The sequence below is a fragment of the Nannospalax galili genome, unplaced genomic scaffold (assembly GCF_000622305.1).
Source record: "Nannospalax galili isolate Female #2095 unplaced genomic scaffold, S.galili_v1.0 scaffold686, whole genome shotgun sequence".
In the NCBI taxonomy this organism is placed as follows: Eukaryota; Metazoa; Chordata; class Mammalia; order Rodentia; family Spalacidae; genus Nannospalax; species Nannospalax galili.
In genome coordinates this window covers 613,644-631,236 of record NW_008355472.1, presented here as the reverse complement: position 1 = coordinate 631,236, position 17,593 = coordinate 613,644, and the positions used below count along the sequence as shown (strand labels likewise).

General features: G+C 42.7%; 1 protein-coding gene across 1 annotated transcript in view; it reads left to right on the top strand.

Annotated features, from left to right (window-relative positions):
* Mrpl48 (mitochondrial ribosomal protein L48) overlaps positions 1-6,563 on the top strand; it is a 65,439-nt gene extending 58,876 nt beyond the window's left edge. Inside the window, exons 6-8 of the mRNA XM_008852716.2 lie at positions 2,923-3,025; positions 5,194-5,283; positions 6,287-6,563. Of these exons, the coding sequence (XP_008850938.1) occupies positions 2,923-3,025; positions 5,194-5,283; positions 6,287-6,361 (268 nt within the window). The 3' untranslated portion in view covers positions 6,362-6,563. The remainder of the gene's footprint in view (positions 1-2,922; positions 3,026-5,193; positions 5,284-6,286) is intronic.
* Positions 6,564-17,593: the final 11,030 nt, after the last annotated feature.

Below are 17,593 nucleotides of genomic sequence, written 5' to 3'. Positions count from 1 at the left end.
GGGTCTTTTTTATCTTTCTTTCTTCCTTCCTTCCTTCCTTCCTTCCTTCCTTCCTTCCTTCCTTCCTTCCTTCCTTCCTTCCTTTTTTTCTTTTCTTTTTAAAAATTATTTATTAACAACATACTTAGAAAAAGCAGTTCATTACAGCAGCATCGACATATTCAATAAAAATTTCCTGAGCTAAGATGCATCTCTTTCAAAATTGGCTGTAAATTTTGAGGGTCACAGTTAAAACCTCATTCAATTTTATGTCTTATAAGGGTTATACTGAGTTCAATATTGTATAACTGTATTAATTCAACTGTGAACCTAAAATTTTATAGCCACTTTTGAAAGATGCTTCTCTTTCAAAATTGGCTGTAAATTTTGAGGGTCACAGTTAAAACCTCATTCAATTTTATGTCTTATAAGGGTTATACTGAGTTCAATATTGTATATAACTATTAATTTAACTGTGAACCTCAAAATTTACAGCTAATTTTGAAAGACAAGCATCTTTGCGCTGGAAATTGTTATTGAATATGTTAATGCTGTAATGAAATGCTTCTAATCATGTGGTTATTAAATAATTAAAAAAAAAAACTAACAACAACAAAAAATAAATAAATTTAAAAAGCTGGGCATGGTGGTGCACACCTTTAATCCCAGCACTCAAGAGACAGAGGCAGGCAAATCTCTGAGTTTAAGGCCAGCCTTGGTCTACACAATTAGTTTCAGGCCAGTTAGGGCTATAGGGAGACCCTGTCTCAAAAAAGACAAAAAATAAACAACAACAACAAAAAACCCAAACTAATAAAAAACAAACAAAATAAGGTAGAGAAATGATTGAGGAAGACATTAAGAATTAAGATGTCCTGCTCTGGCCTATACATGCACAGGGGAGTACATCCCACTGCACACACATGCTATACATGCATACATGCATACACCACACATACATACATGCATACACCCTACTCCACACACAATAAAGTGGAGAGTGTTAAGGAAGACCCCCAGTGTTGACCTCTGTCCTCCAGACAAAAGCATACACATGTGAGGACACCCACACGTGCACACACACACACACACACACACACAAATAAGAAGTGAAAATACTATTTAATAAAAAGTATTAAATACAAAATAATACACAAAAGGCACATTATAAAAAGGTCTAAAAGTCAAGGGGGATGGGACTGGCAAGGTAGCTAGCTCAAAGGATAAAGATAATTGTCACTAAGCTTGATGACCGGAGTTTGATCCCCAGGACCCACACACATAGTGGGAGGAGAGAATCAACTCCCACAAGTTGTCCTCTGACCTCTACACAGAGCCATGGCACAGGCATACCCACCCACTCCCACAAAAAGAAAGGAAAACAAGGGGAAAGGGTAAGGGAGAAAAAGACTTACTTATTTTTTTCTATATCCTGAGTTGCTGCTCTTTGTTCTCTCTCTCTCTCTCTCCCTCTCTCTCATCTTTTTGAGATAGGATCTCCCTGCAACCCCAGGTGACCCTGATCTCACAGAGATCCACCTGCCTCTACCTCCCCAGTGCTGGGATTAAGGGCATGTGCCGCCGTGCCAGCGTTATTTTATTTTTTTATGTGTATGAGTGTATTGCCTGCATGTATGTAGGTGCACCTGTGTCCTGAAATGCCTGCCGAGTCCAGAAGATGCCATCAGATCCCCTGGAACTGGTGTTATGAATGGTTGTTAGCCACCATGTGGGTTCTGGGAACCTAACCCAGGTCCTCTGCTGGAAGTAAAGGCATGTGCCACCACACCCAGCTAATGCCCAGATATTTACTGACTTTATCAGGACAAAGGAACTGGCATTTGTAGGTGTATTGTGACAGGCAAATTGCTTATGAAATCTCATTTAGCCATTGCACGACCCTGTGAACAAGGTATTGTTCTCACTTTCTGACTGAAGAAACCAAGACACAGAAGGCTGAGCTGGCCTGCCTAAATTCAACAGGAAGGGGCAGAGCCACAGTTTAAAATTCCAGGACCACCATGCTTCTCTTCCACTTTCATTACACTAAGCTTCCTCGTGGAGAGCCAGCCCCCTGTTGTTATGGATGAAACATGAAGAATCAGGAATTCTATTGTCATCGTTATTATTTCCTTTCTCTTTAGTCTGATGAACTTTTTGGTAGGATGAATGCAACACTAACAGTGTATTTCTATGTAACCATTAGTTCAGTCTTATCACCACACCTTATCCTCATAGTGTTTAACTAGCAGGCTGAGTTTGTAATTTCATTTATACATGAAAGAACTGAGGCCCAGAGAGGAGAGTGACTTACCTAAGTAAGCATTGCTAGTAAGTGGCAGGCTCCCAAGTCTGCTGATATTTCCAAGGTTTCGGGAAGAGATGCTGAAGTTAATACAGGAAGCACAGACTGCAACAGAGATTCACAACCTGGGTAACTGAGATGATTGTGTCACCACTGGAGGGGTACTAGTGGCAGAGGCAGGAATGAACAGAATAGAATGGAGCCCCCACAACAGAGAATTATCTGGTCTAGAATGTCAGTAGTGCTGAAGTTGAGAAATCTTGTTCCAGAATAATTGGGTGTGTTGCCTTATTTCTCCAGAACAAGTGAGAAGACCAAGGTTAGCCTCCAAAGCATACCTAAGTAGTAGGCTTGAGTCTTTTAGAAGTGGCTATTCTTCAGTCACAGCAAATATGTATTTATCATCAGGTTATATTCAGAGTATTGTGTTAAGCATGATTAGATATACAGAAAGGCACAAAACACAGTCTATTCCCTCGGAAAGTTTAGAAACTTCCAGAGGAAGTAGGGTATCTGGCTACTTTGATATGGGCTGTAGATAAGCATTTTTTAGATTCTAAAAGGTGGACAGAAGACCCTGATTGAAGTGGCACTGCTGGCTTAAGTAGACATTCTCAATGCTAACTCTTCTTCTGCAGTTATGCGATGCCCACCAAAACCATGGAGGTGATGCGGCTGCCAGACCAAGGCAGCAAAATGATCCTGGACTCAGTCCTTACCACACATGAGAGAGTGGTTCAGGTAGGCACTCTGGGTGAATCCGAAATGTGTTTGCTTCTCTGCCTCTCTCCCTCTATTTTTCTCCATCTCCATGGACTCTTCTTCCTTTGGCCTTCTTGGCCTTAAATGATGATGTGCTCCAGAGTTCAGGTCTTGACCCCCCACTTTCCTGTTATGAAATCTCATTCATTTCCCCAGGCTCGGTGACCATCATTATATACAGATACCCCAGGTACATATAGCTAGGCCTGGTCTGTTGGTTGAACTTCAAACCAGTACCCTGTTGTCTAGTGGACTTCTCCATGTGTATGCTCCACAGGCAACACCTTGACCTCATTGTGTGGAAAACTCTTGGTCTGTAATCCTTTGAGCCTAATGTTTGATCCCTTTTTGTCTTCTGATACCTATTTATTCACCAAATTCCTTAGCTCCTACCACTTAAAACACTCTCAGACTTGCTGGTTGTGATGGTGCATGCCTTTAAATCCTAGCACTCAGGAAGAAGAGGTAGGCGGATCTCTGTAAGATCAAGGCCAGCCTGGTCTACATAGTCAGTTCCAGGTCAGCTGCAGCTACCTGAGGCCCTGTCTCAAAAAAAACAAAACAAACCCTGAAAGTTACGCAACAAGAATCAGTTTTAGAACATTTTCATTACCTCATAAATAAACCAAGTCAATGAGCCATGACTCCTCTGTACAGACCTATCCAGCCCCTCATAGCTACTTATCTACTGTATGAACTTACTGCATTTCATTTGATGGAATTGTACAGTTTATGGGCTTAGAAGCTGAGCATGGTAATTCAAGCAGTTAGGAGGCTGAGGCAGGAGGATGACTTTGAATTTAAGACCAGCCTAGGCTACACAGTGAGACCCTGCCTCAGTAAACAAAAAAATTAATAATAACATGGCCTTTTGTATCTGGCTTCTATCACTTGATGCATTTTTGAAGTTCACCTGTAGTGTAGCACAGTCAGTACTTCATTACTGTGTCTGGCCAACTAGTATTCCAATGTATGGGATTTTATTGACAATTCTGTTATATACCCTTTTTTATACACTAGAGACGAGTATTAAAGGAAGAACACCTACCCTAAATGTGCTAATTTAAAAATAACTAGCACACTTTGAAAGCTTTAATTCCTTAAATACTAGCAGAAGTAATTATTTATAATGCATCATAGGTAGATCTTACTTGTCCCTGAGGCCCATCAGCTTAAGTACGAATTCTGGTCTGAGGTGCCATTGTAATTCCCCTCCTGCTTTTCCTTGTTAAGTCCCAGTCACCCCACCACCCGTGAGCTAGTTGTAATTTCCTAATGCTGTTACACATCCACATTTACTGAATGCTGTTTCCTCTGCCCTGAAAACTCTCCATGCTACTGTCAAATTCTCCCAGTTTCATCCTGTTTTCCTCCAAGACTCTACCCAGGCACTACCTCTCTTGAAGCTTTTTTTGACTTTCTATGAATTGGTGGTTATTTCTCTTGTGGGTCCTCCCAACACACTTCTGACACACCTCTAGATTCTCAGGACAAGGTCAGATACCAGTCAGCACCTGGCTTCTGTAGGTAAACCTGAGCTGCATGAGAAAGCCAGCCTGGACTTGATAATGTATTGGTCTAGTTATGACATCCACTGCCATGACCATCTCAGCAAGCAAACACCTAACAGATAGCAAGAGAAACCCTGTAGGGGACCAAGCTCAGAAACCATTGCTGGATGTCAGTCCCTGTGGTGATTTGAATGAGAATGTCCCCCATAGGCTCCAAGTATTCAGACATTTTGTCCCCAGTCAATGGTGCTGTTTTGGGAGGTATTAGAAGGTGTGGCCTTGCTGGAGGAAGCACATCACTGGGGGTGGGCTTAGAAAATTCTTAAGCCTTGCTGGATCTCCAGTCATGCTCTGCTTCCTGTGCCTGCTTGAAGATGTGAGAGCGTAGCTTCTCCTACTCCAGCCACCTCTGCCGCCACGCCTCCCTGCCATGATGGACTTATTCTTGCCCCTTGGAACCATAAAGCTAAATAAGCTTTTTCTTTTACAAGTTCCCTTAGTCATGGTGTTTTATCACAGTAAGAGAAAAATGACTAATACAGACCCTTTCCTTGCTGGAGCTGGCCCTGGAGCCAGGGTTACCTGGTCACCTGGCTTTCAGCACCCTCTCTCAGAGCATCTGCCTTCATTTTGCAGATCAGCGGTTTGAGTGCTACGTTTGCAGAGATTTTCTTGGAAATACTACAAAGCAATCTTCCAGAAGGAGTCAGATTGTCAGTGAGGGAGGTAGGTGCTGGTGTGGAAAGAGGCCTCCTGGTGGCCTCCTTATGCTCAAAATGGAGATAAAGATGCCTGTACAGCCTGATTTTTTAAACAGAGAAATGTGTATAATTCAGCTAGATAATAATCAGGAGAAGTGTGCAGCCTACTGGTGCTATAATCATCATTCTGAGGCCTCTGAGGTGTCAAGGATGATGCTTTGTGTACTATAGAAGCTGACCTCTATTACACATCTCTTGATGTTAGGGAGTGAGCCGGTGGCACTCTCAATTCTCTCCAAATTCACAGGTAGTTTTGTGGCAGAAAGAACATGGTTTAAGATTATATACAGTATGTTAAATCAGAACACAAAGGAAGATGTATCTTAGACATTTTCTAGACTATTAAAGCATGACTGTAGCTCCATTAAATATATCTGGTAAAAAATGCCAGTACTTGCAGAACATTATGAACTTTAGCCTACATATTAGGAGTCAGGTTAGTTGCCTTGACAATCCTTATGACATAATCCCATCAGGTCATATTAGACTGGTGTAATTGCTTCATTAGCCCCCTTGTTCTGAATCCATGCTTATCTGGTTGTTATTTGGAATTCCCAGAGATGTACAGGGTGAGAATGTGCTCGTCATACTAATTTAAAATACTCCAGTCCCTGTGTGTATAATCCAAGCACTCAGGAGGCAGAGGCAGGAAGACTGCCACAAGTTTGAAGCTAGCCTGATCTATATAACAAGTTCTAGGCTAGCCTGGCCTACATAGACCCTGTCTCAAAAAAAAAACAAAACAAGACACACTGCTAGACAGTGTGGCTCAATGTGTCTGTCTTTTCTCAGCCTTGAGTCCCTGGTACCCAAGTCAAGTCTGGGACATGTTAGATGCTCACTGAGCATGAGCTGAATCAGAATCATCCTCTGGAGAGCCATCTGATGAGCCCATTTTGGGTGCTGTGCATACATGGGTAATAAAAGCTCTGAGTGATTTCCACTTATTTTCTTCTCCTTGTCCCCAGCACACTGAAGAAGACTTCAAGGGAAGGTTCAAAGCTCGGCCAGAACTGGAAGAGTTGTTAGCCAAGTTGAACTAGTTACTGCAAGTCCTTCCATGTCATCATTGGTGGTATTGAGTCTCAAAGAGAAGCACTTCCTGGGTGGTCAGAGTTAAATAAGAATGCTTACACCAGGAACGCCTCCGTGTGTGTGGCATGGCTATGCTTGCCAGTTGGTATCACTTACCTGAGAGATAACCCAGGAGATTCTGCATCTAATAAAAATCTACTGCTGTTGCTACTGGTGTGCGTGTGTGCATGCGTGCGTGGGGGGGGTGGTCAGCCTGAGAAATATCTTTAAGGAATTCTGTTTTCTCTTTGTCTGAAGTATGTTCCTATTCCATACTTTCCAGTTAGAGTGAATTGATCTTTTAAAGCAAATTGGCGTAAACTCATCTTTTTTACTTTTTAAAAATTTTTTTAAATTTTTTGTCTTTTTGAAGCAGTGTAGCCCCAGCTGTCCTGGAACTCACTATGTAGACCAGGCTGGCCTTGAACTCACAGAGAGCCGCCTGCCTCTGCCTCCCAAGTGCTGAGACTACAGGCGTGCGCCACCATGCCCAGCTTGAACTCATCTTTTAAAGTAACATGGCCTAAAGTCTTAGAATGAAGTAGAGATCCCAGCATAAGTAAACTCTATATTCATTTGTTTTCTGTAATAATGAAAGCCCTGAGGCTGGGTTCTTTACAAAGTGAAGAGGTTTGAGCAAGTGTGGTAGTACATATTTGTAATACCACCACCTAGGAAATAGAGGCAGGAGAATTAGGAGTTCAGGGTCATCTTCAGATACATAGTGAGTTCAAGGCCAACTGGGGCTCTTTATAAAGAGAAGAGGTTTGATCAAGTGTGGTAGTACATATTTGTAATCCCACACCTAGGAAGTAGAGGCAGGAGGATTAGGAGTTCAGGGTCATCTTCAGATGACATAGTGAGTTCAAGGCCAATTTGGGCTACATTAGAACCTGTATCTAAATAAATAAATAAGAAGTAAATAAGAAATTTGCTACATGTGATGGCATTTGTCATCTTAGCACTCAGGAGGATTATAAGTTCACAGAAATGAAAATTGATCTAGGTCAGGGGTCAGCAAACTACTGTCTATGAACCAGATGCTACTGTCGCCTATTTGTTTTTTTAATAATGTATTAAGGTAACATTCATGTACAACAAAATGAGCATTTTAGGGCCAGCAAGATGGCTCAGCAAGGAAGGACACTTGTCTTCTGCTTTGTGCAGAACCGCTGTCTTATTGAGGTAGGCCTTGAGATAGGTACACATTAACTCACCCTCTCATAAGTTGTTCAGGTGTGTATGTGTGTGTCTGTATATGAGTAGATGTATGACTGCCCAAGTGCATAGGTGTATGTATCTGTGTGTACTGGGGCTGTATCTCATATCTGTGAATCTCATATTATGCCAGATACTTTGTACAGATTGCCTTTGAGATTACTGGCATTATCCCAATTATATAAAGAAGAAAACTGAAGTTTGGAGCAAGGAAGTAACTTCCTACAGTCATTCAGCTAATAAGAAGCAAAACTCCAGGGGCTGGAGAGACGGTTCAGCAGTTAAGAGCACTGGCTGCTCTTGCAGAAGACCCAGGTTCGATTCCCAGCACCCACATGGTAGCTAACAACTGTCTATAACTCCGGTTCCAGGGGAGTCTGATGCCCTCTTCTGACCTCCATGGGCACAGCATGACATGAATGCACTTACATATATGCAAGCAACACACTCATATACATAAAGTAAAATAACAAAATATTGGCTGGGCGTGGTGGCACATGCCTTTAATCCCAGCACTTGGGAGGCAGAGGCAGGCGGACCATTGTGAGTTCTAAATAAATAAATAAATAAATAAATAAATAAATAAATAAATAAATAAGTAAAATTTTTAAAAATATAAATAAAAAGTAAAAATAAGCAAAGCTCTTTCCCTATACCTTTCTCCTCTGTGTGTCCCTGCCCAGAAGTCTGTGAGAGCTTAAAACAGTCTCAGCATTGCATGTGCTTGCCTGAAACTGATCAGCTTCAGTCCTAGGGTGACTTTGGTACCTTTGCTTGGACTCCAAAGGCAACAAGAGGAAATGCAGATTTCCTTCCAAGGTGTAACACTAAAGGAGCCAGGCATAGTGCTATATGCCTGTAGCCCTAGTATTCAGGAGGCAGAAAAATAGGGATCTTTGGCCAGCCTGGTCTACATATCAAGTTCCACACCAGCCAGGGTTACATGCCAAGACTATTTCAAAACAACAACAAAAATCACTAAAGGTAGCTGTCAAGGTAGCAGATTAAAGCCCTCCTCTGGGACTGGTGAGATTGTTCATGAGGTAAAGGTACTTGCGGCTAAACCTGACAACCTGAGTTCAATCCCCAGGACCACATGGTAGAGGGAAAGAACCACCTCCCACAGGTTGTCCTCTGACTTCCATATGAGCACTGTGGCATGTCCTTGCATGCAACACACACACACACACAGACATGCAAATATAATTTAAAAGTTTTAAAAAATTGCCGAGCATGGTGGCGCACACCTTTAATCCCAGCACTTGGGAGGCAGAGGCAGGTGGATCTCTGTGAGTTCAAGGCCAGCCTGGTCCACAAAGTGAGTTCCAGGACAGCTGGGGCTACAGGGAGACCCTGTCTCAAAAGGACCAAAAAAAAAAAAATGCCCCTCTGAATTAAAATAGAATGCTTAGCAGGTCAGGACTTCCCAAATGAACTCCACTGTGAGAATAGGCAGCATTTTCCAGTGAGGTCTTGTGTTTTGGTTGTAAAATTGCTCATTGCTGAATCTCCTTTAGGGAAGGTAAAATAATAGTATCTGACCAGTGAGTGTGAGGTCAGGGATATATGACAACGTGAAGATTCAAAGGTGAATCAACATATGTAGCTCATGTGTACAACAAACACATTCATTCATAGCCACCCCCCATAGCACATGGGCAATGTCACATGGACGCCTTTTGAGAACTTGAAAAAATAGGACTGCTTAATTGTGTATTTCTTCCTCCTTGTCCTGATTCTTCCTCTATTTAAACCTAAGACTCATGTCAGTACTCCAAAGACAAACTTGGGGTCACATGACCCCTTTACTCATTCTAATGCACTAAATAGCCTCTGCTTTTAAAAAATTTTTTTACCGTCAATGGTCTCTTATTGGAACAGATAGCCAAGGCTAGCCTGCTGAGGTTGTTGAGTTGGGAGCTTTGCCCTAAAACTCCAGTTACAAGACTTCTTAGCTGGGTGTCCCTCGAGTGGGCCTAGGGTAGACCGTGCATAGCTCTTCTCTGCAAGGTCCTTGTCTAGGAACTTGGCCTTGTGCTTGGTACAAAGATGCAGTGTAATGCATTTTACTATATGAGTAAGAAGATACTCTTCCCCTTCCATCCCTCAGGTAAAGCTGCCAGACTGGGTCCTTGAGCTGCTGACTTTAGAAATCCAAAGAACTGGAGTGAGTCCAGACTGAAATCTTACCCATCCTCTCTGGAGAGAAAGCAGGGGCTCCCTTCTCTGCTGCAACAAGGACGTAAGGAGTGGAAGAGACTCCTCCCTGGTTATCAGCTATCTTTTAAAGAATTTTCAAAATGAGGGGCGCCCACTCTTCTGTAAATAAACCCCTACCCTATGCTCTGTTATAAATAAATAGGGACTGGAGAGATGGCTCAGCAGTTAAGAGCACTGACTGCTCTTGCAGAAGAGCCGGGTTCGATTCCTAGCACCCACATGGTGGCTAACAACCATCTGTAACTCCAGTTCTGGGGGAATCCAAAGCCTTCTGACCTCCTCAGGCATTGCACGACACAGGTGCACTTTCACACATGCAGGCAATACACTCATACACATAAAAATAAGTAGCAAATTTTCATTCTTCAGAGCCTAGGCACTATCTGGGGAGGTGAGAATGAGTAATTCCAGCGGGGAGTTAAGAGCTAAGTGAATAATTTCAGATTCTGTAGGTCAGAATGAGCTCAGATATTTAGAGAGAAAAACATCACAAAGTACAGATGAAACAACCACAAGACATGTTGGCCACCTCTGTCTAGTGTCTTTCCAGCAGGCCTAATTCTAAAAATGCCCAGTACATTTTCAGACAGGTTCCGGTCCTTAAATATGCTAATTCTCAACAGGGAAGCTTACAGCCCAAATACATTTCATTTCTTTCTCTGTGACTAAAACACCTTCTCAGAATCCACAGCTGGCTACTTCCCAGGCTTCTGAGGTGGAAGAATAAGGCATCCTACACTAGAGGAAATGGACTAAGTCATGAAGCAGAGGAATCTGGGGCCTTAACTAGAGAAACCACCCATTAGGCTCAGGCATCCTGTCCTTGGAACTTACTGAACTGCATGAGGATCCATTTCTTTTGCTAAAAAAAAAATTTATTCTATGTGTGTGGGTGTATTGCTTGAATGTTTCTAAGTGCACCATGTCATGCAGTGCCCACGAAAGTCAGAAGAAGGTGTTGGAGTCCCCTGGAACTGGAGTTATAGACAGTTGTTAGCTGCCATGTGGATGCTAGGAATCGAACCTGGGTCCTCTGTAAGAGGAGTCAGTGCTCTTGACCTCTGAGCCATCTCTTCAGCCCCCTGAAGATCCATTTCTAAAAATCTCAGTAGTAATCATGGAACCAGGAATTGAATGACCTGGAACAATCCCCAACTCTGCCACTGGCTGGAAGGGAAGGAAATCTCACATTCACTGAGCACCTGCCAGCCTGTTACGAATCTCCATCTACTTCATCCCATTTTACAGATCAGAAAACAATCAATGAGATTAAAATAATTTACCAAGAAAAAAAATTCACCAGAGGCCTCAAAATATAATAATGTAGAAGCCCAGGCACAACACAGGGTTGTTTGCCTCTCTCCCTTGTAATAGGTTGTCCTAAGGCAGGAGGCAGGTATTTTCAACATGGAGCCAGGAGACATGTGTTCCATTTAATTTTATTATCATGTGATCCTAAGAAAGTCCATTTCCCTCACAGCCTCACTCTACAGAGTCAAATGAAGCCTGTAATTGTTTGTGTAACCCTGAGGATCTAGCAATCAGACTATCTCCTGTCCTACCAAGATGGAATGTTAAGAGCCATTTCCATTTCTCAGGGCAGAGTAACAAAAGCCCTTTGACTTCAGTGGGAGGATAGATCATCAACTAGGTCAGTGACACAAGAGCTCCAAAGTGACAGAGTCCAGCTGCCTCCTGTTTAAGAGATAAGCCTGACTCACCACTCAGCGATATGATGGACTGGGAAACAGAATTGAATCCTTTGGCTGTGACATGCCTTGTGCCCTTGGGCCCCAGCCTGCAATTTGTAAAAGAGACATGAGGGCTGCCTAACTCCTAAGTATTTCAGCACAGTGTCTCAGTTTATGAATCCCTGCCTTCATGTACTGATAACTAGAAAATCCTGGAACTGGAAGCCTGATGGTCTCCTTGATGATTGTCTAAGCTCCAGTTCTGAATGGTGCTCTGTTGGGAGCTGTTAGTCTATTATGTACATTGAGCTATGGCAGGCTTGTTTACTGAGTTTGTGTTCTGCACAACAGTACCTAATCTGCCAAATCAGGAGGAATGTGTTTATATGGAAAGCCTCACAATATCTGACCTGGAGGCAATAGTGGTAGACAAAAAAGATCAAAGAAGCCTTTGAAGTATTTGACCACTCCTTGACCCTCAGATACAGGTGGGAAAAACAGCTGTTGAAACTAATTGAGTTCTTCTGTATAAAAAGGCAGAGCTGAAATAAACCTGAAATAAACCGGGGCTGCAGTCACTACTGACAGCCCTCCCAAGTATCTTTTCTGTCTCTTGTTTTTTCTTTCAATCCTCACTCCGCCTTTCAGGTACTGTCCGTCTTGGCCAGCTGGCACCAGCAGTGCTCCAAAAAAGTCCTTGTTGTTTGAGGGGACAAGCTGGTTCTCAGCAGGTGATTTATTTATTTGTTTGTTTAGGTTTTTTGAGACAGCTCAGTCTATAAACCAACCTGACCTGGAACTCACTGATGTAACCCAGGCTAGCCTCAAGCTCCTGGCAGTTCTCTTGCCTCAGCCTTCCAAGTGCCAGGATTATAGGTGTGAGCCCTCATGCCTGGTAGGAAAAGATTACTTCTGCTCCCATGTACAGCTCACCATTATGGGAATCACCCCTATTTGTCAGGCTTTGCTGGTCCTGGAATCCAAGGTGACTGGGTGGCAGGTTATCTTTGTGCCTTCAGTCTTAAAGGAGGATGAGATAGGTTAGGTAGACACAAGCCTTTACATGTCTATGCAGTTGAGCAGGAGTGTAACCCAGAGGAGACAGACAAAATGAAGGCAGACATGCCAGCATTTCATCCTGCCTTTAGTTACCTTGAGGTCCAAGTGAGAAATCAATACTTGTTTAGTGGAAGCAGCTTCTAAGTGCTGGTTTCAGTCTCTCCAACCCATGCCTCTCTGCAGGGGTGACCCAAAGCTGCTAGAGGTAGGTGTAGATCTTAGAGGGACAGACATGGACCACCTTTAACTCCAACTCACTTCTGTGGATTACAGAACTGAAAGACTAAAGAAAAACATTCCAATCCAGATCACTACAAGTGGCTTTTACTGACTAATTTCCTTCTGAAAAGGGCTGGCAGGAGTGAGATTTTCACAGTTAATGTGACGTGGCTGTTCACTATGTATGAAACACTGAATTGGGCACTGGGTGCTTACATGAGAACACAGAGCAGAGGGCATCCCATACTTTAGAGAAAAATAGGTATGAAGTCCATCCTCAGTCTGACCTTTATTTCCTTCCCAATAAAGTGCTACTATGAGAATTAGATTAGATAACATAAGGCAGGACAGTCATGAGCACAGTGATGAGACCAGATGCTGTTTCCAAGCTCCTTACCAATACTACCTCATTCTTTCAGCAATCTTAGGAGACGGAGACACACACACACACACACACACACACACACACACACACACACACAAAAGTGCAGGTGCATACCAGAGGTTGATGTCACGTGTCTTTCTTATTTGCTCTCAACCTTATTTTTTGAGAGACAGTCTCTCACTGAATCTAGAGCTTACCAATTTGTCTAGACTGGCTGGCTGGTGAGCTCCAGGGATCTGCCTGTCTCTGCTCTCCAGCACAGGGGTTACAGATGTACTGAGGCACCCAGCTTTTACATGAACTCAGGTCCTCATGCTTATACAGCAAGCTCTTTACTGACTGAGCCATCTCCCCAGCTTCTATATATACATTTTTATGGAAGAGAAAACAGGTTTAAGATGTTAACTAACATGCTTAGAATCACACAGCTGTGATGACTGGAGATAACTGGGCATAACTGGGGTTTGAAGGCAGTTCATCATAGAGATTGAGAGCACAGACTCTGGAACTGGATCTTGTCTGAGCTAAATACTCAAATATTAGACATAATCATTCAATAATGGCAGTAACTCTGTTACCTGTTTATGGTCACTCTAATTTTATTTCTTCCTTTTTCAGTGCTGGGGATTGAACTCAAGGCCTCCTCTATGTGAGGTAAATCTTCTACCACTAAACTATACCCCAACTTGCCCTTATCCAGTTCTCTTAGTAGGACTAGGGAATAGGAAATATATTCACTTGGTTGAAGAAATAGGCTTCTGAGCTAACAGTCCTGTTTTCCCAATCAAATCTATTCAGTGGCCCATCCAAAGGCCTAGTGTTAAAGGTCAGCTTCTCCAGACTGTGACATAAACCTTAAGAGGTAGGATCTCATGGGATGTCTTGGGGAGAGGGTGTTTGCCCTGAAGGGGATTTTGGAATTCTGGATCCTCTTCTGTCTCTCTTTTCATTCCCAGCCATGAAGTGAACTGGCTGAGGCTACCACATGCTCCCATCATAATGTGCTGCCTTGCCAGAGACCCAAAAGCAATGGGGCAAACAGGCCATGAACTGAAACCTCCAAAACTGAGGCAAAGTATATACCTTTCCTCTTTTTAAGCTGATGATCTCAAGTACTTAGTTGTAGTAATGTAGAGCTGACAAACACATCACTGTTAGGGCTAGAGTCCTCCAAACTTTGCCCATTCTTCTAGCCAGAATGGAAGCAATCCCACCTAAGGGTGCTCTCTCTGCTGGTACCATCACATGGTTGCTTCCATGGCCTGTTTTTATACAAACTGATAAGATGATTCTTACATATGATGGTTCCATTTAATGATATTCCTACTTTACAGTGAACAAAAGTAGAAACCATATATTTGAAAAAAAAATTTTGCAGGGCTGATGATTCAACTTAGGCCTTGTGCCTGCCAAGCAAACTCTAGCCCTGAGCTACATCCCAGCATACATGAGCTTCTGAACTTTGATCTCTTTCCAGGTTAGCAATATTGGTACAGTCCTTATGATGCTGCACAGTGGCAGCAAATTCCAGCTCCGAGTCAGCTATGTGATAGCAAACGTAAACAACTGACACTCTACAGCATACTGCACTAAGCTATTGCTTGTTCATAGGTTAGGTGTATTAAATAATTTGCTTTCTCAGACCCAGTCTCTGTCTGCAGCCCATGGTGGCCTGGAACGCACTACGTAGTCCAGGCTGTCCTTTAACTCACAGCATCCTACTGCTTCAGCTTCCTAAGTTCTGGGATTACAGATGTGAACAAACACCACTCCCGTGTTTTTTATTTTATGGCAGTGCTGGGGGGCAAACCTAGGGCATCACACATGCCAGGCTGCACTCTGCCATCAAGCCACATTCCAGCCCTCAAGGACTTTATTATCATTATGTTGACAAAAAGTCTTGGCATGTTACACAGGCTGTCCTCTAACTTGGGATTCTCCTCCCTCAGCCTCCTAAGCAGCTGGGTCTATAGGCACGTGCTACCATGCTCAGATGTTTCCTTAGGTGCATTTTGTTGTTTTTTTTTAAACAGGGTCTCACTACATAGCTCCAGCTAGTCTGGAGACTAGGCTGGCCTTGAACTCACAGAGATCCACTTACCTCTGCTTCCTGAGTTCTGGGACTACAGGCATGTACCACACACATTTTTAAAATAGCTAATGTCCAATTGCCTTAATCGTGGAGTAATGGATTCCACTGTGATATGTGCATACATGCTTACATCATGCTTCAATTTTACCCCCTCCCCCCTACTCCTTTACTCTCCTCTCTACTCCCTCAGTCAGGACCCCTCCCCTCAGTACAACTTCTACTTAAAGGTATCTCTACTTGATGGAGTTTATTGGGACACAGCCCCATCATGAAGTCAGGGAGCACTTTCATGTAGACACATTCCTGCTACATTTGAATACATAACCAATTATGGTCTTTATTGATGGGAATTTACATTGTGATTGTTGACAGTGCTGTAGCATGTGCATCATAAAAATGTACTTACGAGAGAATCTCTAAAAATGTGGGTTTGTATATTCTCACTTTTTGTATTTTTTTTTTCTTCAGAAGGGTCTCACACTGTAGATGTGGCTAGCTTGGAACTCATATGGTAGCCCAGTCTGGCCTCAAATTTGAGGTAATCCTCCTGCCTCAGCCACTTGGAATGTTGGGATTATAGGCATGTACCACTGCACCTAGCTTTACATATTTAAACTGTTTATATAAAAATGCTACCAAATTGCCCTCCAAAAATTTATTGTGATCTCTTCACTGACATTGACTCTCTCTCCCTGTCTCCACCAATGCTGGTCACTTCGATACTTTTTTATCAGCAAAATTGGCTAATACTTTGTGTTTAAAGCCTGCATTTTTCTAATTATTTGTGATATAGTGCATATTTACATTTTCCTATGATCTAAACATATTTGTTCATTTTTTTGAGATAGTCCCAGGCTGGCCTCAAATTTATGGGTGATCTTCCTGCCTCAGCCTCCCAAATGCTGGAATTATAGGTAGGCATGGGTCTCCATTCCCAGCCATAGGGTTCACTTTCTTTTTTTTTATTTTATAAGTATTTTGTCTCCATGTATGTGTGTACACTCACTCACATAGTGCAATGCCCACAGAGGTCAGAAGAGGGCATTGAATCCCCTGGAACTGGAGTTATTCATGGTTGTTAATCACTATGTGGGTGCTGGGAACTAAATACCAGGTCCTCTGCAAGAGCAGCTGGTGCTCTTAACCACTGTGCTATCTCTCCAACCCCCAGTGTTCACTTTTCTATGTGCTTTTTTTTTACTGACTTCTAGGTAGTTTTCATTTATTCCAGATGTAATTTTTCTGTTACAAACATATACTTCATTTTTTGATTCAACTCAACCACCTCCTTTCTCTTCTTTGAGATTCCTGTCAACAGCTGTAGTGCACACTGCTCCCTGCCTGAGGACTCATAGCAGAGTAAGTTGCTGAGATGCAACTATACTGTTCACCTGGTCTTCAGCTTGAAATAGGCTTTTGTTGTTCGTTAAAGTTCTCATACTTTCTCTACTTTCTGTCCCTCTTCCCTAAAATATCAGTATATAAGGCTCAAAGTAGATTTTAGAGTCTACCACACTTCGGATTTGGACTGCTAAAATGTAGATGCCCAAGAAATGTTTCTCAGTAATGACAAGTACTCCACTCTCTATGGTTGCCTCCCAACCATCTTCCGGTTCTCAAATGGCTTCCTGGGGAACACAGGAGTAGACTAGGTGGTTTCATCGAAGAAAGAAGTAACTGCAATTATTATGAACAAGACACAATCCCTGCCCCCAGAGGACACATGATCAGCTCAGGCAAATTGTCCTCAAGTAGGAATATAAACTCTATGTTGACAGCACCTCCATTTTTCAAAAGGCCAAAGTCTGTATTTTAATATTAAACATACTTTTAGCATGTCAGGCCAGCTTTGTATGTTGTTTAGGTTAGGCAAACTCTGAATCTGTTAAGTCAACAGAGTCTGGCATATAAGAGGTACTCATGGTTGAAAAAGTTTCTCAGAGGCATAGTGGCGCATGCCTATGATCCTATGGGAGAGGAGGCAGAAACCTCATGAGTTTAAGGCTACACAGCAAGTGAGGTCAGCCTGGACTACATTCTGTCTTAAAAAAGAAAAGAACGGGGGCTGGATCAGTGGTTAAGAGCACTGGCTGCTCTAGCAGAGGACCCACAGTGGCTAACAACTGTCCATAACTCTGGGTCCAGGGGATCTGATGCCCTCTTCTGACCTCTGTGAGCACTGCAGGGCACAGGTATACTTACACACACAAGCATAAAATACAGTATTTTTTAAAAAAAGAAAAGTTCCCTGTTAACTTTTTCCCCTTAAACTGAATAAAACATTCAGTAAAAGTGATGAAAAATAAAGGCACTTACA